Source organism: Dreissena polymorpha, chromosome 2, assembly GCF_020536995.1.
Source record: "Dreissena polymorpha isolate Duluth1 chromosome 2, UMN_Dpol_1.0, whole genome shotgun sequence".
Taxonomy (NCBI): domain Eukaryota; kingdom Metazoa; phylum Mollusca; class Bivalvia; order Myida; family Dreissenidae; genus Dreissena; species Dreissena polymorpha.
Window position 1 is genome coordinate 108572007 of NC_068356.1, and position 27402 is coordinate 108599408.

A 27402-nucleotide genomic window follows, 5' to 3' on the forward strand; every position below is an offset into this window, starting at 1 on the left:
TATGGTACATAACATTTAGGATGTTTGAATTTAAACTTGTAAATTAGTCAAGGTATGGTATTCCTGACTTTGATAAATAACATTAAGGATGTTTGAATTGAAACGGGTACATTAGTCAAGGTATGGTATATCTGACTATGATAAATAACATTTAGAATGTAAGAATTTACACGGGTACATTAGTAAAGGTATCATGGCATTCCTGACAGTGGTAGATAACATTTAGAATGTTTCAATTAACACGGGTTTATTTGTCAAGGTATGGTATATCTGACTATGATAAATAACATTTGGGATGTTTGAGTTTACACGGGTACATCTGAGTCAAGGTATGGAATATCTGACTATAAATAAAAACATTTCGGATGTTTGAATTTACACTGGTACATTAGTCAAGTTACAGTATTTCTGAGTATGGTAACTAACATTTAGGATATTTGAATCACATGGGTACATTAGTCAAGGTATGGTATTCCTGACTATGATAAATAGCATTTAGGATGTTTGAATTTACACGGGTACATCAGTCAAGGTATGATTTTTCAGACTATGGTAAATAACATTAAGGATGTTTGAATTTACACAGGTACATATTAAGTCAAGGTGTGGTATATCTGACTATGAAAAATAACACTCAGGATGTTTGAATTTAAACGGATACATTATTCAAGGTATGGCATATTTGACTATGATAAATAACATTTTGATGATTGAATTTACAAGGGTACATTAGTCAAGGTATTATATTTCTGACTATGATGAATAACATTAAGGATGTTTGAGTTTACACGGTCGGGTACATCAGTCAACGTATGGTATTGCTGACTATGATAAATAACATTTAGTACAATTAAGTTAAATGTACACGGGTATTGGTGTTTTATCAGTACCGATATGGTTTCATGAGTTAAATCTGATGCAGCGACCAAGAAATTCAAAGGAGGATTCTGTTGAATCAAATTGAAATGGGAAAAAGACAGAGACCTCATAAGGGGCCTTTTCACAGATTTTGGCATGTATTGAAGATTGTCATTAAATGCTTTATATTGATAATTGTAAACATTGGATCAACAAAGCTCCAGTAAAACAAGAATGAAATAAAAAAAGAAGAAAAAAAACAGTAACCCTCAGCTGAGCTGGAATCACTGACCCCTGGAGTCCTGGAGTAAACGTCTACCGCTAAGACCACTCGGCCATCTGTGCTTATACAATGATTGATGTATTTGATATTTTATATAAGCAATCCTCGTAGATTAACAAAATATAAAAACAACAACAGAACTCTCCAAATTATTCATTTGTTTCCTGTTGCAACGCTTTATAATTTCAGGTTTTTAAATTGTAAAAAGATGCATAATGGATAATTTAGAGCATCGTAATTGTTCCGAATTTTACTGTTTCCTCACCAAATATCATAATTATAACGAAAATTTGCAAATCTGAAACAACTTTTTTTAATTTTTTCAAATTACCAAAACTTGAAAAAGGCACATTTATTGCTTTGAAAAGCTCATGCCATTCCATTGGTGTCCACCATACATTCTTCTTTCTCCTCCTTTATGAAAATTTTGTATGAAAGTAACTGATGAAGTAATGTTGGGATGTTAGCATTAAGTATCATTTTAATGTTTTGGATTTTTTGTTTTGTTTGTTTATAATGAAGTTATGGACCTAAACATTAGAAATATAGGAATAGTGTGTAAATATGACAATACATGTTTTAATTGCATAATGCAGACTTTTAATTCACATATCAATTGCCAATTATTTCACAAGTTCTGCAATTAAATGACTGTTTTTATACATTATTTGATTATAACTATGGCATTTTAGTATAATGGAATACAATGGGAATTAAACAAATCTTTGCTAAATAAAAAAAAATAAGATTAAGGAAATAACATATTATAATTTTATATTAAAGGTACTTAAGGTAAATCTACTTTTGTAAATATTAAAGATACCTATCATATCAAGACTTAAGTGTTTATTTTCACTTGCAACTGTTATGTGGCATTGTATCAATGATTATTGATATTATTATCATAATACACTCATTTAAATTTGTTTATTTTGATGGAATGTTATTTTGTAAGATACCAGTCTTGTCAGTTGTAAGTACCTACATGTAGCCAGTCATGGTGTGCATTTCCTACTGTAACACTTGAAATGAAACCAACCGTCCATCGAAGTATACTTAATTTAATGTCATTAAAAGATTTCTTCCCTTCTTTATAATTACATTATAAAATTAAGGTTATAAACAAAAGGACATGTCCATTAAAAATCTTCCTTTATAGTTACAATATTTCTTGGATATGTCAAAACCATCAATTTTAGATAAAAACTTAGTGCAAAAGTAATGTATCTTAAGATACAATAGTTTTGCACCAAATTATATTGGCTAAAAAGGAATAAATTTCAACGCAACAGTATTGTATCTTGATATTAATCAAATACATTTAATTGAATCAATATTTAAACAAATTGTTAACTGTTATGTTTAAATACAGTTATTTACTACAAGTTTTAGCCTGGTTTTTATCAGGAAGTGAAAATTAGGGAAACAAGGATGTTTTTTTGATCTCCTGTAAAATTCTAAAAATGTGAGTTACAATAGTTTTGCGCCAAACCCTCGATATGTTCATGAAATATGTTTTGCAATAGATTAAATAAAGTGATTAAATCAATCATATTGATGAGATGCTATTCCCAATTGATTATCAGTTTTTGAAGTGTCAAATTTGTTTACCTTCCACTCAAGAATGATATAGTTCTTCCATTATGCATACTTACATTTTAGATTACAGTTTATACACATGTTTAAATCATGGGTTTTATCATAAGTGTTCATAACGACATGTTTAGGCAGTTATATTTTGTTAACAAAATTCTTTTAAGTTGGGTAATAAATATTGTACATGTTTATTGCCTCTGCCAGTACATGTCCTTGTTAAAACATTAACAATGTAGTGTGAAAAATAATACGTAGACTTAAGATTTGTAACTAGTTCAACGTTTTGCTACAAAAATATCTTTCTCACTTTATTGCTTTATTTTCCACCAAAGCTATCTAGACAGACATATCCATTGAAAACCATTTGCAATAATCATCAGGTTGTCTGGTATAAACATAAACACACACACAGTATCTGGCAATTTTTGTCAAAATGTTTAAATATGAAAATAGTGTTGAACACATTTCAAACGTCTTATAAGTAAACAGATTGTGCTTTCTAGTACATTGTTTGGATTTGCAATACTGCATTCAAATTTATCACAATCTTACTTGCTTATGCTATTTTGTATAAGTACGATCAAAATATAATTATTACATCCCAAACATATGTTTTCATTCAAATGAAACAGCCAATTAATAATATGTGGTATTTTATGTTATCAAAACTTGAATAATTAAATGCTATATTTTCATGCATGTAGAATATATTATTAATGCTTATTCTAAAAGCATATCATTCAGAAGGCAACGTTTATTTTTCGTTTTAGAATAGGCCCCTTTATAGCATGACAGGCCCAAACATTGTTGTAATGTACATGTATATGTGATAAAGTTATTAGATAATGCCTTTATGCATATGCTTTAAATTACTATATATATGTCTCAACTACATTTAGGCTGTTGCTAAGAATCATTGACTTTAGCATTGTTCTGGGAATACTGGGCTGAATAACTATACGTGAAATGTTGTCCCAGATTAGCATGTGCAGTCTGCAAAGGGTAATCAGGGATGACACTTTGTGCACATGTATTATGCCCAGTTTTCCCAAAAGGCAGCCCAAGAAGTACCCAATCTTGTTAATAACTCTTTCGGTGCTGGAACCGAATTTTGAAGACCTTTGCAATCAGTTTGGATCCAGATGAGATGAGACACCACAGAACATGGCGTCTCATCAGGATCCAAACTGTTTGCTATTCTGATAGTATTCTTTGAAAAAAATTGAAGAAAATGCTAATTAAGGAAATTCAGCAGACAACATTTTAGCAGACGACAAATTTCCCAGCATGCAAAGGGTTAAGTACTCAGCAATATCTACTGACCCATGTTGTTACTGTTTCAGGAGGTGGACATTATCAAGAGGTGCCAGGAGCGTATGAGACACACCATTGACAGGGCAAACACACAACTAGGGTAGGGGCAAGCAGTGCATTCTTTCATATTAGCCGTGTTCTGAGAAAACTGGGCTTAATGCATGGTGTAAAGTGTCCTCTCAGATTAGCCTGTGCAGTCTACATAGGCTAATCACGGGAGATACTTGCAGCATTTATGTGTTTTATTTTGTTAAAATGATGTCTTTTGTTATTAAATTATCTAGTTTAGGCAGAAAGTGTGGTCCCTGATTAGCTCGTGTGGACTGCTCAGGCTCATCTAGAGAGACACCTTGTGGAGACACCTTGTGGTCATGCATTTTACCAAGTTTTCCCAAACCCAGCTCATACCTTTATCTTATTCGATGTATAACAAATTCGTAAGTCTGTTTTAAAAAGATAAGTTTTAGCTCACTTTTGCATATTCCAATAAAATGAGCGTAAAAATATCATTGCTAAAGGATAACAAGCATTAAATGAACATTTTTTGTAATATCATAATTAAATAATAGTTCCTACAACACTATCAACTTTAAAGTAGATGTAGTATTATGAATTAATGAAATATGCCTCTCAAACCAGTTATTCTTGAGTGAGGCTTAAGAATTGTTGTGAAATGAGGGCCAGACAAGGGGACATAATTCTGTTACGTGTCGAATACTTGTGTAATGCATTTGATTGACTACTTGTTTCGTATTGTGCCATACTGATTTGGCAATTGGTTACTTGCCATAAATCAAGGACCACAAACGTGTGTATAATAGAAATGCAATACTGCTGGAGTAACTGGAGTTTCACTTCTTTATACTGTTAAAATTGTTTCAAATATTTGATATAGGCCTTAGATACTCCAGTAAACAGAAGTTTTTTTAACAAGCAAGCATTAACAACATATTTAAAATTGCAATCAAAGAAAGAAAACAGAAAAATCACTGGCAATTTTATGGCAAGAGTAAGCAAGTGGTGATGGTAACCAATTCATAGTATGAATTGGGTAAATAATTTGAATAATTATGCCCCCCTTCGAAGAAGGGGATATATTGCTTTGCTCATGTCGGTCGGTCGGTCTGTAGATCGGTCCGTCCACCAGGTGGTTGTCAGACGATAACTCAAGAAGGCTTGGGGCTAGGATCATGAAACTTCATAGGTACATTGATCATGACTCGCAGATGACCCCTATTGATTTTGAGGTCACCAGGTCAAAGGTCAAGGTCACAGTGACCCAAAATAGTAAAATGGTTTTTGAATGATAACTATACGCCTAGGATCATGAAACTTCATGGGTAGATTGATCATGACTTGCAGATGACCCCTATTGATTTTGAGGTCACTAGGTCAAAGGTCAAGGTCACGGTGACCCGAAATAGTAAAATGGTTTCCGGATGATAACTCAAGAATGCATACGCCTAGGATCATGAAACTTCATGGGTAGATTGATCATGACTCGCAGATGACCCCTATTGATTTTGAGGTCACTAGGTCAAAGGTCAAGGTCACGGTGCCCAGAAATATTAAAATGGTTTTCGGATGATAAATCAAGAACGTATATACCTAAGATCATGAAACTTCACAGGTAGATTGATCATGACTCGCAGATGACCCCTATAGATTTTGAGGTCACAAGGTCAAAGGTCAAGGTCACGGTGAACCGAAATAGTAAAATGATTTTCGGATGATAACTCAAGAACGCTTTGGCCTAGGATCATGACACTTCATAGGTACATTGATCGTGACGCGCAGATGACCCCTATTGATTTTCAGGTCGCTAGGTCAAAGGTCAAGGTCACAGTGACAAAAAACGTATTCAAACAATGGCTGCCACTACAACGGACAGCCCATATGGGGGGCATGCTTTACAAACAGTCCTTGTTTGTATTATTGAATTTCTCATAAGCATCAGAGATACTGGAATTTATTATTTCAGGATTTAATACAAACTGCAGTCTGTTCCTCCAGTTCTGTTGCAAAAATGTCATCAAATAGCAATGTAGATTATATTATGTCAGGGCTTTTTCTCACCTGATTGGGTTGGGGCCGATTGACCTATTTATGGGAGAAATATGTTATATTTGGCATTTTGAGAAAATGTTCATTACAGGGAATGATAAATCCTTGGGTAAGACCAGTACTCAGAGAAAGAGCGCAGGATAAGAAAGCAGAGGGGTTGATGCCTTATAACGACCCTTACAATATTTGGATGAAAAGCTCAGATGTAAAAAACAAACTACTATCCATCAAGTTTTATTTTGAAATGTAGCAAATCTGTCATGAAATTGCATTATTGATTTGAACAGTATTTGTCGCGCGTCCCAACACGAACTGGAAATGGACACAAAAGATAAATTAAGTGCAAGGCAGATTGACGAAGTGGCAAGGGGCATTTCCAACGGGTCAGGGGGCAAAGCGTATATCAATGGTATACAGAGGCTCGATCCAACGTGAGTTTTCACGTGCATACAAGCGAGAGATCCTCAGAGTTACAGAGTGATCTTTGGAGTGTGACTGGTGCTGATATATCTTTGCAGGACATGGAAGTGTACTTTCTTCATAACATTTCACAGACATAATTCTTTTGCATTCACATCTGACTATATGTTTTTTTATTTCAGTGTTTCCTTGGTGTGCATGTGTTCTCTTTATCATACTAGGGCTTTTTCTCATCACTTTGGGAATATGACAAACCTGAGAAGTTACGAATTTTAGCATCAATTTACTCTTTATTGGGAAAAACTGTTTGATTTATACATTTTAAAATGTTGTGATAATACTTTTAGAAAAAAATAAAATCAAAACATATGCATATAGGTAACATGGATATTACAACGTCAACACTCTATATTTCTAGACTTATCCTCATATAAACTTGGGTATTTTTGTTCAGTTATTTATTTATTTTTTTTAAACAGAACCAGAGTAATAACCCTTTATTAACAAAAACAAAACAACACAAATGTTTAACAATTATTGCTTCTAGTGTGATGAAACTTTATATTCTTAGTAATAACCATCATAATTGGTTCCAGTAAGCTATTTTGGTGCATTTGTTTCATACATCAGTAGAGTTTTGAGACGAAAGTGGTGTTTTGGGGGATCCATTTCTTATGGATTAATTATGATACATGTCTGGTTTGGTGTGAATTATGCCTCATAATTTTCCCTGCTAAAGAATGCAGAGAAAGCCCTGGTCCCATATCACATAAGAACAGGAATCATTATTTCCAGCCTTTCAGATAGTGGAATCGTCTATCACACGGATCATCCATAAAAAGGTGATTGGTCTCATTTTTCTTATTTGTCTCTCTTGATCTTTGCACTTCGCAGTCTGGACCGCGCTGCCCAACACGAGCTTGAGAAGGATACGGGTGACAAGTTTGTTGCTCAGACCCTCGATGAGAACTGTCATGGTCTTCGTAACTCCTCCCGTGGCATCGCCTATCACAACGGTGTAGAAAGGGTCGACAATACGTAAGACAGCCACCACTTCTTGTTTCTCCATGCATGCTTTCATAATCATTACTCTAAGGCTACTGGCAACTGCTTGTTTACGTTATTGTTCTGATTGTTTCACTTAGGTTTTGTTTTATGGAATTAAGATAATTAAGTTATAATGTGTTTTGATTTGAAACAATTTCTTGAGATATTAAAATTATCACTGCCTTTCAAATGAAATTTAAAGTTATTTTACTGTAGACAATATTTTGTTTAGTCCACTGGTCAAAATAGATTCACATCATAAATGAAAAACATCCCTGTCCTTTGAAATTTAGATTAATTTAGTGGTTTTTAAAATATTACATTAAAAAGATGTGTCCATTGATATTGATAGCAAATCAGCAATATTAAGTATAACATATCATAGTCCTTTCCATTGGAATTTACATCAAATCAACAATATTTAAAGTATGACATTATATAGTCCTTTCTATTGATATTGACATCAAATCAGCATTATTTAAAGTATGACATTAAATGGTCCTGAAATGAGTATGTTATGAAGCCTCACAATATCAGTACATGTATATCCTAAACTATTTTTTGAAAAGAAGAACAACTCACAGAACCCAACAAATAATTTGTGAAATGGATCACTTTATAATCCCAAAACGTTTTACCTGTACTTGTGTCATAAAACACCTTGTAAACCCCCTCTAACAGAGTCTCTGTGCCTGAGTCGTGGGCTCAGTTCACCAACAACAACATCCAGCGGTCCCAGAGCGAGCGCGCCGCCTCCAAGAACATGCGTAATGAGATTGAGAGCGTGCTGAACTCGTGCGCCAACGAGATGTGGCAGGAGTGGAACTCTGTCAACGTGGCCCTCACCCAGCGCATGCAGGAGACCACAGACGCCAGGAACAAGCTCCAGACACACCTGTCCAAGGTATGAGCATCCATAATGTGTCTATTCGGAAGAATGCAAAACCACAGAAGGGCAAGTCAGACACACTATCCAATTAGACTTTGTTATCTATTGTAAAATTTGTCTCGATGTCGCAAAGTCTGCATTTGAGTGTTGAGATAAAATTATTAACATTAAACTGTGAAATTTAGAAGTTCTATTTTAACAATATTTATCAGTTTTAAGGTTGGTCGCATTTTCTAGTACATTTCCTTGGGAGAACTAGTACTTGTGGGAACACTCCCGGTGTGGGGATCAAATCCAGTATCTCCGTATCACTAGTTGGATGCCATATCCATGAAGCCACCATGAGCTAACTATTTATGAGCCTCTATATTAAGAGTCTTGAACTATTGATTGTTATTTTTATTGTTTGTGTCATGTAACACAACGAAAGCATGGCTGATGTTTAGATCAGGTTTGTATTTGTAGAAATTGTAATTTGTTACTCAAGTTTGCAATTGAACTTGCAATATGTCAATAGCTTGCAATTTTTTTGTTATGAAAAACTGTAGAAAAATCTTTATATTCTGGAGTTGTATTTTGGAAATAGGATTTTTATGCCCCCGGTAGGGTGGCATATAGCAGTTGAACTGTCAGTCTGTTTGTCTGTCTGTCTGTGTGTCTGTCAGAAAACTTTAACATTGGCCATAACTTTTGCAATATTGAATATAGCAACTTGATATTTGGCATGCATGTGTATCTCATGAAGCTGCACATTTTGAGTGGTGAAAGGTCAAGGTCATCCTTCAAGGTAAAAGTAAAAAAATACAATCCAAGGGAAGTAATAAGCTTTAAAAGGGAGATATTTTCTAAACCTGCCAAATGATATATTGAAATTTTATTTCAAAGCGGTGCAATGGGGGCATTGTGTTTCTGACAAACACATCTCTTGTTTAATAATTTTTTTGTCAGTTTTGATCCAGAAACAGGAATATGTCATGACAACTTTTCAAATAACAGGGTCTTAAACATATGTTCTAATGTCTTCTAATTTTTAAAACATACTAGTATAAGAATTTTTGCAAACATTAACATTTTGCCCCTCGGTTAAGAATTTGTTAATGGCACATTTTCTCTGTGTGACAGGTACTGCAGGAGATGTGATATTCTTTCTTTAAGAGATTGTTTACGCCCCATTTTCTGTGTGACAGGTCCTTCAGGAGATATTTGACATGGAGAAGAACATTGAGTTCCTCAAGAAGGCGATCCAGGACAAGGAGGCGCCCATGCAGGTGGCCCAGACCCGTCTCGACACCAGGATACGCAGACCCAACATGGAGCTCTGCAGGGACCCTGTACAACACAGGTACACATTTGTAGCTATGTAATTTAAACGGTGTTCTTTATAAATATTTGAGCCACACTCTTAGATAATGCAGCTTAATGCATGTGTGTAAAATGTCATCCCAGATTAAATTGTGCCGTCCACACAAGCTTATCAGGGAAGACACTTTCTGCCTTAATGGAATTTTAGGTCAAAGGAAGTCTTTCCTTAAAGAAATTCAAGTATAGGAGGTCTGCATTAACCCTGTTTTCAAAATTGATTGGGGAAGACACAAATTCATCAGTGATTTTCAACCTCAGACAAAAGCTCACACAATTATTTTGAGCCCAAACAAAAAATGCTCACCTGTTCATAAGCTGTATTCATAAGGTTTTATCATCAAAGATACCAAGTACTGGTTCTACCCAGGAATTGTACTCAACAGCATTAAAATAAGCCTTAGGCCTTTGATGCAATGGTGCTAAAATAAATCTGTTTAAAGTAACTTCATGTTCTTCATTCTTTAATAATATATGTGTTGCTTTGATTATGTCACAATCATTGTGCAGTAGATGGTGAATACAATCAGACATATAATTTCAATGCATCTAATTGCACACAGACTGGTTGAGGAGGTGTCGGAGATTTCCGAGACGGTTGAGTCACTTCAGGCCAAGCTGCGCCAGGCAGAGAACACCCTGCAGCACTTGCTGCGCACGAAGGCCTCCCTCGAGCAGGACCTTTCTATCAAGAATAACTCGCTGTTTATCGATAGGGAAAAGTGCTTGGGAATGAGAAAAACCTTCCCAATGTCACCAAGGGTTGTGTCCCTTTAAATTTAACTTTATTAATATTGACTTTGTTGACGTCTGAGTGGTGTCACTTCAATTTAAAACAATCTTTATAGGCCGTTTTTCATCCTTTATAACTTGGCGACAGTGAAAAAAATTATTGCAATTTTTTGAGGGTCAGATTTTGGTATTTTTGTAAAATTGGAATAGGATTATATGTTACACTTTAATTATTATATTATACCGTTTTACTTTTTTGCTATGTGAATTAAAATTGTGTACACATTACTTTTTTGAGCCTATATACATCCAGCAGTGCGATTTTACATTTAGGATGCCTTATACATTATATATATAAATGTTGATCTTGTTTTAACCTGCCTGTATTTTTTTGAACATATTTAATTGTCCATGTTTTTGTTACGTTTAAATCATGAACAATATTAATAAATTGGTTCTTTTGCTCAAGAACTGATGTTGTTTTTGTTTTTGTTATTACATATTTGTGCAAATGTGATAGAGCATAATTCCACGTATCGTCATGCTGTATTGTATTTTATCCCAATTGAAATGAAACAGTATTATTATTTGACTGTGATTTTACTAACTTTTATAGAATGCCTTTTATGAAATGAATGTTCCAGTATTCAATTTTAACCATAATCAAACGTTTTAATAGCCACATGAATAGGGTCATGTAGAAATATTGATGTTTTATCACAATTGACAGCTAAGTGTATTGAATAATCATGAACTGGTGAGCTCTACTTGTTAATGCTATATAGCCTTTTAGTCATTTTCCATGAAACAACATATAATTCTATTTATGGCCTAAGTTAAAGGTATACATAAATTTTAAAATAAATTTAGAGAAATTAGATTTTTCATTGCCTTGATATCACCTAGCAGTATTATTATTTTTGTGCACATTTTTCATGATCGGGTTTGTGTTCACATATTCATTGTATATTTCAGCATCTGATGCTTATCTTTCATTTACATGTTTAGTTTTCCTGTCTGACTGTTATTATTTACAAGCTTTTTCCATTAACAAGTCTGTGATATCTTTGTTGTACTGCACAAGTAGAAGTACACGTAAAACCTTGCCAAGAAAATATGCTATATTGATCTGTTACAATTTTATAAAAATTGTAATACAAAAAAGCGATATATAACAAATGAGTGCTTTACCTGGCATAATTTTACCAATTTTGTATTAACTTATCAAATTTAAATATCATGTTTGAATTGTTCTTATTTCTTAAAGTAAAATGAATGATTCTCATATAATACCAGCATTCTTAACCCATGTATGCCTAGCGTCTAGAAAAAAAGCCGTGGCAAACAGTGTAGACCCAGATGAGACGCCGCATGATGAGGCGTCTCATCTGGGTCTGCACTGTTTGCTTACAGAAATTTCTGTAAGAAATATTCGAAATATAGAAATAAATATACTAGACATCCCTAATTTTGGAAATAAATTGATCCAATTTAGAAGGATGGGAGAGACCACTAGGCATAAATTGGTTAAATGATATTTTCCTTTCCTGTCTACCATTCCCCCTGCTGTTTGCTGCGTGTGATGCCTATCTATCTATGTATCTTATTTTATGTATTGTTGCCCCCCTTCCTGAGAATGAGTGCTATATCTGTTTCTATGTGTATGGTTGACAATGTGAAATAAAGTTGATGCAGTGACAAGTTTGTGTTGCATTCTGTTTATAATAACCAAATAAAAAACACACACAGAAAAGGTGTATGAAATTCATGGCCCTAAATCACTGACTATAAATAACGTTGGGACGTAAAATTTGGCATATTTTGACTTCGAATGAATGTAGTTCTTTTTTCAAAAAATGCATGCTGCCAATGGTGCTCAAGTAATTTTGAATTTTTAAGAATAAATTGTAAATTGTGTGGGTGAAAACCATGCATGATTCAAATAAATGGCATTCTTAGAACAAAACTGATATAAGAATATTGTGTTGCTTTGAAGTCGGAGAAGTTGTAGGTCAAAGGCTGGTATTAAATGGGATTATCAATAGCTAATTAATTAATCAGTATTATATTTTCAAAACCATTTATATTTTAAATAAGTATTTATTGAATGATTACTGAATATGCAGGTCTGCTATTTATAGGTATTCAGTAAAATATTTATGTTTATATATAAAAAGTTGTTAACTGGACACATCGCAGGTGTGGGATAATATGTACTAGTTAAATTGTAATAAATAGATGTATGTGAAGAACCTCTATATGCATGAACACAATTCATAAGGGTACTGTATTGTTGTAAAATAATTATTTGATGTGTGGGATTTTTGTAGGCTCGAGTTTGAATCTCAATGGACACGAGCATCAAGAAATATTTGTTTGGCATTGTGTACAATTCTCTTGACCTTGTTACCAATATATCGCAACTTGATAAGTAACAGTACATGCTATCGTAGAATACTGTCCGTTTGAACAATCATCACTCTCGAGACGAAAGGGATGCTCTTTTATATGTTCTGTGCCATGGATGCTGTAAATACACATTTTCTTGACATTCACAAGGTCCTAATGAGATCTACTGTAACAGTATTTGGTATATAGAGCAAAACTGCCAATAGGTGTATCTGCAATCCATTTTGTTTGGGACCTGTTTTATTAAATATTGTAGGGAGTTGTAAATATCCATATATTTTTTTACTACAGAAGTAAATTAAAACAAAAACTTGTCGTTATATAACAGGGCTCCTGTCTAAAGTCAAAGAATGGGATAGTTAAACCAATACAAATCAGGATTTAAAAAAAATAACATGGCGTATACAAGTTGTTTGTTTCTACTGACATCTCTAAAAACAATATGGTTGGTAAGTCAGTTAACTTTTTTTTTTCACATAAAAAATACACATGGGTTACTTAACTCTTTTATAAGGATGTTAAATGACTAAAATCTTCCAAATCTGTATGCATCATTTCTTTCTTAACAAGAAAAAGTTATTTTTGGAAATATGACCAAATGTAAAAACAAGTATAAAACAAGAAATGTGTTTGTCAGAAACACTATGTCCCCTTCTGTGCCGCTTTGATTTTTTTTTTGACCTTGAAGGATGACCTTGACCTTCCACCACTAAAATTGTGCAGCTCCATGAGATACACATGCATGCCAAATATGAAGTTGCTATCTTCAATATTGCAAAAGTTATTGCAAAATGTTAAAGTTGGGGAAACAAACAAACCAACGGACAGGGCAAAAACAATATGTCCGCCACTATAGTGGTGGGGGACATAAAAACTCAAAAGAAAGTGAAGGGTTGCCACAAAAAAATAGGGTTGGTGAGGTTAGTGTAAACAATGTTTTTTTACGCCATACTAGTTTGCCTGCTTTTTACATACTTTTGCAGTTTCTATTCAATTACCATGTAGTAAAATTTTTTGAGGAATATTGACAACATAACAATATTTCCCTACACATTTTATTTATGGAAAAAAGAAAGAAATGAATAACATGTTACTGTTCAAAGCCATGATTACTAGAAATCTATCACAGACACTTATGCCCCCACAACGCATGTTTGGACGCAGACACATCCACTATATATTCTACAGTGAATAAAAAGGCATAAGTCTGCAAAAACTCTTTGCAAAGAAAATTCTTTTCTTAACCGTCATCTACATATTAAGGTCATTCAGCAGTAAAGGTTCAAGAGAAATCAGCAAAGCAGTTCAAGAGGAGGGGACAATTTTGGGGACCATTCACAAAGACCTAACATAAATGCAAAACTTATTGCAGCCATTCAGATCCACCCAGTAGTTAAAGACGACGAAGTAATTTTGAGACTACTTATTCTATAGATGAAAAAAGCAACAAATCATTATTTTCTTCACAATCATCTTCACATGCATTTTATTCCACTGTGAAACTTTTAGAGAGATCCTGTCAGTAATTAAAAAAGTCCAAATACAAAATTGTTTGTTCATATATTCGTCAGTAGAAAAACTGCCAAAGGGATATTATTCTGCCCAAACTTGTCGCAGCTAAAAATTCCTTCTTTTACCATCATCAGTCTAGACATAAAGGTTATTTAATTGTTAAAGTTTGAACGAAATAAACCCAGCAGTAAAAAAGCAGTTTAAACACAACATTTTGGGATTATATATATATTCTGTCGCAGTAAAACAGAGAAGACACCATATCTCCGCAAAAACTAGTTTTCAAAATTCTGTTATAAATGATCATCGTCACATTAAGTCTTTCACCTGAGAAAGTTACAGCGAGATCAACACAGTTGTTGAATTCAAAATCTTCAGGAGATACGGACGGACAGAGACGTGCAATACTTAATGCCTCACAATGTGTGGGGGCATAAATGCAATGTTAGTTAAATACAGCTTTCTTCCTAGTTATAGTAGATAAAACAATCAAGTTGATTATAAACAAAATATCAGAGGATTACATTCTTTTCTTAACCATGTTTATAAAATATTTTTCATTCATATGAGCATTTATCTTTGATATAACAACCAATCCAACCAAACAGTTTTTATCACATGCCATACTCTGTTTCCCATGTGATATAACCATTTATACGAATATTTTTATCTTGCACATGTGTAATATATTTTTAAGCGTTTCATTGGCTTAGTTTTCGTTTGATTGACCGATCGCATTTTGTTATTTTGCTGAAATGACGATGCAACGTCAAATGACGTCAAGAAATGTAAATAACATTTGGGATTTATCATTGCGTAAATATTTATATACTTTGCTCATTTAAAAGCATGTGATAAAAAAGATCTGACACTCGTCATTTCATACCATATTTTATTAAAATCGTCCAGAAAATTCGCCAGTAAGCTCGCCAAAGGCTCGCTTACTAACAAAATTCCTGAACTTGTTTAATAAAATATGGTATGATATGACAACACGTGCCAGACCCTATATTTCTGTCAGTAACCATGGTAAATATAAGTAACCTACTGACCAGTTTAACCTTTTTAATGATCAAATTAACAATCACATGATTAAGAATGTCACAGTAATTTTTATAATTATCAGACACAAGTTTATGTTTTTCAGTATTGTCTACCAATAATACATACAGAAAGATCTAGGCATAGAAAACGTACAGAAAGCTGCTAAAAGAAACAGGTAAAAGCACTGCCTGGACAATTCTAGGCATAGAAAACATACAGGAAGCTGCTAAAAGGAACAGGTAAAAGCACTGCCTGGACAATTCTAGGCATAGAAAACGTACAAGGAGCTGCTAAAAGGAACAGGTACAAGCACTTCCTTGACAATTCTAGGCTAGGAAACATAACTGGGAGCTGCTCAAAGGAACAGGTAAAATCAATGCCTTGACAATTCTAGACTAGGAAACGTACAGGGAGCTGCTAAAAGGAACAGATAAAAGCACTGCCTTGACAATTCAAGGTTAGGAAACACAACAGGGAGCTGCTAAAAGGAACAGGTTAAAGCACTGCCTTGACAATTCTAGGCAAGGAAACATAACAGGGAGCTGCTAAAAGGAACAGGTAAAAGCACTGCCTTGACAATTCTAGGCTAGGAAACATACAGGGAGCTGCTAAAAGGAACAGGTAAAAGCACTGCCTGGACAATTCTAGGCGTAGGAATTGTACAGGGAGCTGCTAAAAGGAACAGGTAAAAGCACTGCCTTGACAATTCTAGGCTAGGAAACAGGTAAAAGCACTGCCTTGACAATTCTAGGCTAGGAAACATAACAGGGAGCTGCTCAAAGGAACAGGTAAAAGCACTGCCAGGACAATTCTAGGCATGGAAAACGTAATTGGAGCTGCTAAAAGGAACTAGTAAAAGCACTGCCTGGACAATTCTAGGATAGGAAAAACAGGTAAAAGCACTGCCTTGATAAGTCTAGGCTAGGAAACATACAGGGAGCTGTAAAAGGAACAGGTAAAAGCACTGCCTTGACAATTCTAGGCTAGGAAACATACAGGGAGCTGCTAAAAGAAACAGGTAAAAGCACTGCCTGGACAATTCTAGGCATAGGAAATGTACAGGTAGCTGCTAAAAGGAACAGGTAAAAGCACTGCCTTGAAATTTCTAGGCTAGGAAACGTACAGGGAGCTGGTAAAAGCACTGCCTGGATAGTTTCATTGCAATTTTAAAAACATCAAATCAAATGTCTGAAATTCAATGTTCTCTGCATTTATAAGTAAAATTTTCAGTCATTTAAAAACAACCAAATTCAACACGACATTGACAGTCACAGAGGATAAGCAGAGGGATAGAAAACGGGTCAAAGTTCAGCGCCCATGAATGTCAGCGTATATTTTCCCTTGGCCAATAAGAGCCAGGCACAGCTTTGCAAACATTAACTACAAACAAGTTAATCAGTGTTTTTGCATAAATTCTGAATAATTTACTATACTATATAGTTTTTGCATGTAATTTATATATTTTTTCTTTCTTGACATTTAACTTAACTTGAGTATGGAAACTAATACTGCATTGTGAGATATATAATTTTTGTATTACTAGTACATGTATATAGAAGTATGTCATTTTGATGTTTTGCATTCCTTCATGGTTTCATTACTATGCATGAGAACCCTAAATTGTTGTTTGATGAGCAATAAAACATGCATGAGGTGTTATTTTGTAAATGTCACAATGAAGATTTGATGCAATCGAGCGGATGAGGTTGTGTTAGCCGACCACGATGCGGCGACGTCTGCTCATGTACTCCTCCAGTTCCTCCCTCATCGTCTCGGCCTCTGTGTTCACGTCTGTGACCCCCTCCAGCTGTGACAGCATCCTCTCTACCTTCTCATCTAACTCCTGTATCTTCTGCTCCTCTGCAGTGAGTTCTGAAGCATGCATCATAAGAGGAGCCTCGTTCTGGGAAAACTGGGCTTAATGCATGACCACACAGGCTAATCATGGTTGATACTTATTGCATGTCCACACAGGCTAATCATGGACTGCATGACCACACAGGCTAATCATGGACTGCATGTCTACACAGGCTAATCATGGACTGCATGTCCACACAGGCTGATCATGGACTGCATGTCCACACAGGCTGATCATGGACTGCATGTCTACACAGGCTAATCATGGACTGCATGTCCACACAGGCTGATCATGGACTGCATGTCCACACAGGCTAATCATGAACGATACTTTGCGGCTTTAACTGGATTTTGTTTGGAAGTGACAAAAAATTCCATTAAAGAGGAAAAAGCTGTCCAGGAAAGAGCCGTCCCTGATTAGCCTGTGGGGTTTGTGCAAGATTATATGGAAAAAAATTAACACACATGCAATAAGTCAAGTAAGTGCAAAACAAGGCTTATATTCATCACTACATGTAAAACAACTGCCACTAAGTTGCATCGCTTCTTGCTGACCCTGTACAGTATGATGCGTGTCATTACCATATTTCATTAGTGAAGAAATTACCATACAACCTGAATTCATTCTAATAATTATGATATAAAAGGACGACTTATGTCTGACTCTATATCATCTTTCTTGCTGCTAGTTTTTTTTATAAAACTGAATTTGATTGTTTGCATAATTTTCTACTCCTATGAGTTCTTGTTAAAGGGGCCTTTTCTCAGAATTTTGCATGTATTGAAGTTTGTCATTAAATGCATTATATTGATAAATGTAAACATTGGATTTAAAAGCTCCGTTAAAAAACAAGAATAAAATTAAAGAAAGAAAAAAAAAGTAAGCCTCAACTTGGCTTAAACCACTGACCCCTGGAGTAAAAGTCTATCGCTTAGACCACTCAGACATCCATGCTCATACAATGAGTGTGTATTTTTATTCTTTACATAAGCAATCCTCGTAGTATCCCAAAATATAACAACAACAACAGAACTCTCCAAATAATTCAATCGTTTCGCGTTGCAATGCTTTATAATTTTCAGGTTTTTAAACCATCAAAAGATGAATATATTGGATATTTAAGAGCATGGCAAATGTTCAGTATTACTGTTTTCTCACAAATAGCATAACTACATTGAAAATTTGCGAATTTGAAACTTTTTTTAAAAAAATTGTTAATTTACCAAAACGTGACGAGGCCCCTTTAAGTCTGAGACACAAAAATTAGATTGACTTTGAGTCTTTTTTTTCAATGTTCATAGGTGAGAGGCTTGATCTGTAGTGAGCTCTTACATTTTTGATTGATGGTGGTATTTATTTTAGGCTATGATGGTAAATGACGCACATACTTGAACATTAGTTTGGCGAGCACAAAAGTTTCATGATTAAATTCCTACACATCTTAACCCTTTCCCACTCAGAGGCAAAGTGAAAATGGCTATGTGCAAACAGTATAAAACCAGGACAGCCTTCGAGTAACTCACAGTCTGTTCAGGTTTTATGCTGTTTGCTGCTAATCAGTAAGATTTGGAAATGAAGCCTTTAAAACTTGAATCTAGTATGAATTTAGGTTTTAAATTAAATTTAACTTTCTAAGGGACTACACAAGCGTACAAATACGTATCTTAGTGGTATAGGGTTAAGTAAATTCATTTGTTTTAGCAAAATAAACACTCATCTGCAAATTAATTTTTTTATGTAAATTTGTACTGGGTGACAACATTCAAAATGACATACATCACATCCAAATACAAAGCTTAAAGACCAAGTAATAAAGCTGAGAGCAAAAAATACTTACTTTCAACATAAACAAATCTACTCTTTCTTGGATCACTGACAGGCAAATTATGTCGTCTGCTTTTTTTTGGCTGCCCGACACCAAGCACCATTTTTGCTCGCTTCATCACAAACTCAACAATCTCATAATCATTGCTCTGCTTCTGCTTGTCACGCCTCACCGCAGTGAATCCCTCCAGCACCACCGATATGAGGAGGTTGATGAGAATGATGTTGAACGACACACAGAAGAACCCAAATAGTATTGGGCCCACCACCAATGAATCCATCATCATGCTTTCGTAGTCAAACTTGTCTGGAGTAAAATATTCAGAAATAATTGCAATGGAATATTATATTTTTCTGAAATTTGATCTACTTATAAAAATGCTGGATAACATACTTGAACAAAAATAATGGTTGATATGTCAATACAAAACACTCCATAATCATGGTTTTGCAGTAAAGTTTGTTTGAAAAACATTCTTCCTACAGAACAGATAGCAACAGTTTCAAAACAGAGATACTAAACTGGGAGATCTACAACCATTTTAAGTACATAGAAGATCATATTGTAAAAAAAAAATAACAAAAGATAAAAGCCTGGCTCTGAAAAAATGGGGCTTATCGCATGTGCAAAAAGTGTCCCGGATAAGCATGTGCAGTCAGCGCAGGCTACATGTGCAGTCAGCACAGGCTACATGTGCAGTCAGCACAGGCTACATGTGCAGTCAGCACAGGCTACATGTGCAGTCAGCACTGGCTACATGTGCAGTCAGCACAGGCTATTCAGGGATGACACTCTCTGCCTGCACTGGATTTCATTAACAAGAAATGTCCTTGAAACAATAAATTCAACATAGGCTGATAAGCCTGTTTAGACTGCAGAGGCTATTCTGGGACTACACTTTATACTCATGCATTAAGCCCCATTTTCCCAGACCAAGGCTCATACAAACACAATTTCTTACTCAGCATCATGACGGTGAGTGTTTCAACTGTCGTCACAAATGTCCTAAAGGTCCGCAGAGTTTTCCCAAAGAATATATGCGCTGTCAGTGCAAACGCAATAAAAGCAAAGATAAACACTATCATGAAGCTCACTATTGGTTTTGCAACAGCCATTAAAGTATCACCAAGAACGGATATTTTTCTGTTGAATCGTAATAGCCGCATGAAGCGAATTGTGTACATGTAGACCAGGAATGCTATGAAGTAGCCGCATAGCTGAAAAAAACAAAACAATTACCATCAATAACACCTTAAACAAAAATTGGAAAAATTTATTTAGAAATCAAAGCAAGAAAAGCCTGTTTTATACTTAAAAGAAACTTAATTAATTTTTAAAGAAAATTTAACAAATGTTTGTTTTCTTTATATTAAAATTCAAAAACATTAGAATTTTATTTTTTAACTTTATATGGTTACTTTTTTGAACTTCGGATCCTTCTTTCCACATGTTATTTGTACGTTTAATTAAATTAAAAGTTGAATTAAACATTGTAATGATTCTGAGACAAATTCCTCTTTATTTACTAGCATGACTGTGCTATGAAGATTCAAATCTGTATATCAAAACTGTTTAATACTTGGTGCATTCTGACAGTGATAAATAAAATTTATCAAATCTAAGTGCTTTTAAATATCAATCATGGTCAACTGAAACAAATTGTGAAATTTCTAGAACAAATGAGCACAGGGGGCCAAACTGCACAATGGAGGTCCGTTAAGAAATAATACTTGGCTAAGTGTTGGTCATTGCGTAAATAACAAACAAAATTGAACTCCAATTTGATCAAATTAAGCCACATAGCGATCACCTGAATGATTTGATATTCGATAATCAAAGATATCATACCCGTTTTGTGAATGTTTGCTGCAATATCCTTTTATACAGTGAAACCCCTCTAAACCTGACACCCCTGGGACCGAGAGGAAATTCCGGTTTAGAGAGGATTCCGGTTAAGAGTGAAAATTGACTATTTTACTTTCAGATGGTCAATTACATAGCTTATTTAGAAAAACACACACTTAGAAAAGCTCAGTGCCTTTTCCTGTATGATCGGACCAGAGATCAGCAATGACTTAGCCCTTTCAATACAGAACCAGTCCCATACAAGTTTGTTGATTTTTTAAAATTGTATCTTATTGTTGAACCGACTTTTGTTGGGTAAAAGTGTGTATGTTTAGGCAACATCTCTGTTTGATCAGTTTGATTTTGTGTTCTGGAGACTATTCCACGCGCCTTCACTTAGGAAGGAGGTTCGGACATTTTTAGTCTTAGTTATCTTAATTGCCAATTTGAAATCCAAATGAATATCTAAATGCAACTGCTTCAAGAACACTGCAATTAACCATTTTATATGACACTAAATTGTAATAAACAATATAGCATTAAGCTTAATAAAATTTAGCACGGCTTCCTACATCAAAAACAAAACACACTAAAGAACCCTGGTTGCTGTTTGTTATCAGTTATTATAATCAGTTTCATCACTTCTATTGATCAATACGTACATCACTGGCCAATTCTCTTTAAATTGTTTTGTGATTATTACAGTTTGAAATTTTTTTGACTTCTTTTATTAATTAAGTTTTTGACTCTAGGTCTGAGGTGCTATAAACCTCAGTGTCCTTACCGGTTTAGAGAGGTACAATAACGTGTGGAATGGCCCAATCTGGATCCAAAGAATGACCGTTAGTTGGAATTGAGGGGATTCCAGTCTTGAGGAGATATTAGACACATGGTTTTATAAGGGAAAAATGGGACCAGACAATTTGTCCGGTTTAGAGAGGATCTGGTTTATAGGGTTTCCATTGTACCATAAATTACTACCATAATTGTACCAATATCTCAAAAAGAGCATGTATCCTCAAGGTGATTAGAACATTAAGACATTTATGTGTGAAATAGAAGTTCATTCTAACCTCCATATAGTATTAATATCAGTCTTATATCTTGCCAACAGACTATCTATGCTATCAGCGCTTTGACATACATGTATGCACAATGTACCTCATCAAGTTGTATCAGCGTTTTGATTGACATACATGTATGCACAATGTACCTCATCAAGTTGTATCAGTGCTTTGATTGAAATACATGTATGCACAAAATACCTAATCAAGCTGTATCAGTGCTTTGATTGAAATACATGTATGCATAATGTACCTCATCAAGCTGTATCAGCGCTTTGATTGACATACATGTATGCACAATGTACCTCATCAAGTTGTATCAGTGCTTTGATTGACATACATGTATGCACAATGTACCTCATCAAGCTGTATCAGCACTTTGATTGAGCACATGTATGCACAATGTACCTCATCAAGTTGTATCAGTGCTTTGATTGAAATACATGTATGCACAAAATACCTCATCAAGTTGTATCAGTGCTTTGATTGACATACATGTATGCACAATGTACCTCATCAAGCTGTATCAGTGCTTTAATTGACATACATGTATGCACAATGTACCTCATCAAGTTGTATCAGTGCTTTGATTGACATACATGTATGCACAATGTACCTCATCAAGCTGTATCAGTGCTTTGATTGACAAACATGTATGCACAATGTGCCTCATCAAGTTGTATCAGCGCTTTGATTGACATACATGTATCCACAACATACCTCATCAAGTTGTATCAGCGCTTTCAATGTACCTCATCAAGCTGTATCAGCGCTTTGATTGACATACATATATGCACAACATACCTCATCAAGTTGTATCAGTGCTTTGATTGACATACATGTATGCACAATGTACCTCATCAAGCTGTATCAGTGCTTTGATTGACATACATGTATGCACAATGTACCTCATCAAGCTGTATCAGTGCTTTGATTGACATACATGTATGCACAATGTACCTCATCAAGTTGTATCAGTGCTTTGATTGACATACATGTATGCACAATGTACCTCATCAAGTTGTATCAGTGCTTTGATTGACATACATGTATGCACAATGTACCTCATCAAGCTGTATCAGTGCTTTGATTGAAATACATGTATGCACAATGTACCTCATCAAGCTGTATCAGTGCTTTGATTGAAATACATGTATGCACAATGTACCTCATCAAGCTGTATCAGTGCTTTGATTGACATACATGTATGCACAATGTACCTCATCAAGTTGTATCAGTGCTTTGATTGAAATACATGTATGCACAATGTACCTCATCAAGTTGTATCAGTGCTTTGATTGACATACATGTATGCACAATGTACCTCATCAAGTTGTATCAGTGCTTTGATTGACATACATGTATGCACAATGTACCTCATCAAGTTGTATCAGTGCTTTGATTGAAATACATGTATGCACAATGTACCTCATCAAGTTGTATCAGTGCTTTGATTGACATACATGTATGCACAATGTACCTCATCAAGCTGTATCAGTGCTTTGATTGACATACATGTATGCACAATGTACCTCATCAAGCTGTATCAGTGCTTTGATTGACATACATGTATGCACAATGTACCTCATCAAGCTGTATCAGTGCTTTGATTGACATACATGTATGCACAATGTGCCTCATCAAGTTGTATCAGTGCTTTGATTGACATACATGTATGCACAATGTACCTCATCAAGTTGTATCAGTGCTTTGATTGAAATACATGTATGCACAATGTAACTCATCAAGCTGTATCAGTGCTTTGATTGACATACATGTATGAACAATGTACCTCATCAAGTTGTATCAGTGCTTTGATTGACATACATGTATGCACAATGTACCTCATCAAGCTGTATCAGTGCTTTGATTGACATACATGTATGCACAATGTACCTCATCAAGCTGTAGCAGCGCTTTGATTGACATACATGTATGCACAATGTACCTCATCAAGCTGTATCAGTGCTTTGATTGAGCACATGTATGCACAATGTACCTCATCAAGCTGCAAAACACAGTAGATGTTGGTTCTGGATGAAATCAATCATTGGATGCTAATACAACTCCATGAATATCCTGTTATAAACTTAGGATATGTTTGGACTCTGACCCCAAATGTATGACCTCTGTACCTCATAGAGTATCAAAGAAAGTGAAGGTTAGTGAAATATAAAAATATATTGAGTTTAAACATGTTAACTAAGATACCCATACATTGCCACAAACATCTTTTGATGAACTTAAGATATTTTGTAACATGTCCCCTGTACCTCATCCAGTAGCACAGCCTTGTGCAGGTTGGTGAATACGTTGGGGTTCTCTGAGACTTCCTTCATCTTTAAACCGTTCACCACCGTCCGATAGATGAACAACACAATGATTGTGTACACGAACAAAAGGCAGACAAACTCCCAACAGTTCCAAAAATTCTGCACAATACAGTATTTACAGATATATAGTTACATAAGTTACATAATGACCGTTGAAAGTACTTGACCTTTATTTCTAAAGGATTCATTAACAACTCTGTTAAACAATTTTGATCACTTGAATCATATATGGCAATAGTGTGCATTATTTATGTTGATCACTTGTGTCATTTATGGCAATACTGTGCATTACTAATGTTGAAATTACCAGTATCATATATGGAAAAAGTGTGCAGTTCTAATGTTGATCACTTGGATCATATATGGCAATAGTATGCATTACTTATGTTTATAACTTGTACCATATATGGCACAAATGGGCATTACATATGTTAATCACTTGTGTTATATATGGCAATAGTGGGCATTACTAATGTTAATCACACTTGTGTCATATATGGCAATATTTGGCATTTCTAATGTTAATCACTTGTGTCATATATGGCAATATTTGGCATTTCTAATGTTAATCACTTGTGTCATATATGGCAATATTTGGCATTTCTAATGTTAATCACTTGTGTCATATATGGCAATATTTGGCATTTCTAATGTTAATCACTTGTGTCATATATGGCAATATTTGTCATTTTTAATGTTGATCACTTGTGTCAAATATGGCAATAGTGTGAATTACTAATGTTGAAAAGATAAATTTCTCAAATGGCATTGTTTGGCAGATAATCACTATAACTTCTAAGGCGAGCTTAGAAAGTTCAGTTAAGAAGACAGGTACTATTTTAAAATAATGCTGAAATGTTTTACAGAAATTACATTCTTTTCATTCAGACTTTAATTAAAGTATGGAGTTAAATCATACCTTGAAGTATTCCTTTTTCTGAATCTGAAGTATGCGAATCTCTCTAACGGTGAAGAAAAGGACAAACAAAATGGTTACAAACTCCATTGCCAGGACAAAGTACATGAACCCACCCGCGTATCTGTCTAGGCGCATTATATGAAACTTTGGGTTCACCTCGATACCTATAGAACAGAAAATGTAGATGTCATAGCACACTATATCATCAACAGAAAAGAGAGGTAATTAAAATTACTATGAGCATTGTGACAATACAAATATGTAAATTGTCACCATTTTCTGTGATGATACAACTATTATCAAACCAAAAAAGACAATATAATTTTATTTTTAATACCTGATATTTTAATGCTTTTTAATTTTATGCTTTTTTTGTATTTTCAAAAATATATTCTAGCACAGTGTGTGATATAAGGACTTACTCACTTTTATTTGTTCGCTGATATTTGATAGGAAAACACTGTTTTGCACTTTTATTCATATCATTTTTAACATTTATATTTCAATCCATGAACATGGTTTAAAGAATACTAAAATATCAAATAGAACAAGACAAGTGTTGTTTTATTCATTTTTGTATAATTCTTTTAGCATGAACACTCGTTTTTATCATGCTTGTGTTTGTACAAAAACACTAAAATGACTTCACATTTAAATATTTCTTCTCACCACCAGTTTGCAAAAACTCCAAGAGGTACATAGATACACCCCACAGGTTCATGTTAGGGTTGTAGAGGTTGAACTCCACTATAACTGCGCGTGTGCCTGAATCGATCCAGCTGGTACTACGAAGGAATTCAAGGACCATTGAGGCGGTGTCTGCATCTGTGCCCAGCTCAGCAACATACCCCCCACCTCCATAGGTTGCAAACTGGCCTAAGTATGGGTAGCCGTCCAGTTCTTGCCAGGTGCGATAAGTGTAGTAGGTGTGGGGAACCTGGGTCAGGTCTGTGAAGAGAAAACATTACCAGATATGAGCCTTTTTCTCAGAAAACTGGGCTTAATGAATGTGTGTAAAGTGTCATCCCAAATTAGCCTGTGCAGTCTGCACAGGCTAATCAGGGATGACACTTCCGCCTAAACTTGATTTTTGGTAAGGAAGGACTTCCTTGAAACTAAAAATACCATAAAAGCGGAAAGTGTCGTCCCTGATTAGCCTGTGCAGACTGCACAGGCTAATCTAGGACGACACTTTACGCACATGCATTATGCCCAGTTTTCTCAGAATGCGGCTCATATTATAAAATTAAACTTCAACTGCACCATCAGCAGAATAACCTTACTATTGTGTGACTGTGGTATTTTATTTATTAAGGCTTAATACAGTTTTAAGGAGCTTTTGGGTGTTGTATTAAAAGAATTAATAAATATCAAAAACAGCACAATGGCAGAGCATTTGAGAAACCAAAACACATATTGGTATTCATCTGTTTTGTGTTGTAAATGTTTTGTGCACAATTGTATACTTATTTCATAAAAAGGCACAGTGCCATCATCACAAATACATCTGTCAAAATAGTTGTTGATTTGTGTGTGCTGTTGTTGTTTTTTGTTTGTTTTGTTTTGTGTGTGTGTTGTTGTTTTTTGTTGTTGTTGTTTTTTTTTTTGGGGGGGGGGGCAATTATATAACTAAAGAAAGTCAATTCAAAAAGTGGTTTTGGCGGAGTTATGGTTCACATGCATTTTACTTTTTTCTCCATGGTTTGGTGCATACAAACTTAGTTCTTAGGCAAGAATCCATTTCTTATAACTAATGAAAATGTAGTCAGATTTAATAAAACATACAAATAAACAAGTAAACAATATCAAGTTTTAATTTTAAATAAAATGCATTAAAACCATTTATTTTTGTTTGTTTTTGGGTAATATGTATCGCATTCTACAATGACTGAATACATCAACATTTTCATAAATGCCAAAATTAAAATAATCACAACAAACACAAGCACAATTTCTTTTCAAGAGTGTCTTAATAAGTTTTTTATGTGATTAAGCTACAATTAATACTTTATATAGAGACAAATATTATTC

The 27402-nt window shown here is 34.7% G+C and overlaps 2 protein-coding genes across 4 annotated transcripts in view; one reads left to right on the forward strand and one right to left on the reverse strand.

Moving 5' to 3' along the window:
• Positions 1-12263, forward strand: part of LOC127868448 (tektin-3-like) — a 35338-nt gene extending 23075 nt beyond the window's left edge. For all 3 annotated transcript variants that reach the window (XM_052410238.1, XM_052410237.1, XM_052410239.1), the window contains exons 3-7: positions 4081-4151; positions 7430-7573; positions 8264-8486; positions 9659-9813; positions 10394-12263. In XM_052410238.1, the coding sequence (XP_052266198.1) occupies positions 4081-4151; positions 7430-7573; positions 8264-8486; positions 9659-9813; positions 10394-10607 (807 nt within the window). In that variant the 3' untranslated portion in view covers positions 10608-12263. The remainder of the gene's footprint in view (positions 1-4080; positions 4152-7429; positions 7574-8263; positions 8487-9658; positions 9814-10393) is intronic.
• Positions 12264-15534: 3271 nt separating this feature from the next.
• The window catches only part of LOC127869971 (uncharacterized), a 96980-nt gene continuing 85112 nt past the window's right edge, over positions 15535-27402 (reverse strand). The window contains 6 exon segments of the mRNA XM_052412630.1: positions 15535-17399; positions 19223-19516; positions 20172-20427; positions 24393-24551; positions 25372-25535; positions 26041-26319. Coding sequence (XP_052268590.1) covers positions 17239-17399; positions 19223-19516; positions 20172-20427; positions 24393-24551; positions 25372-25535; positions 26041-26319 — 1313 coding nt within the window. The 3' untranslated portion in view covers positions 15535-17238.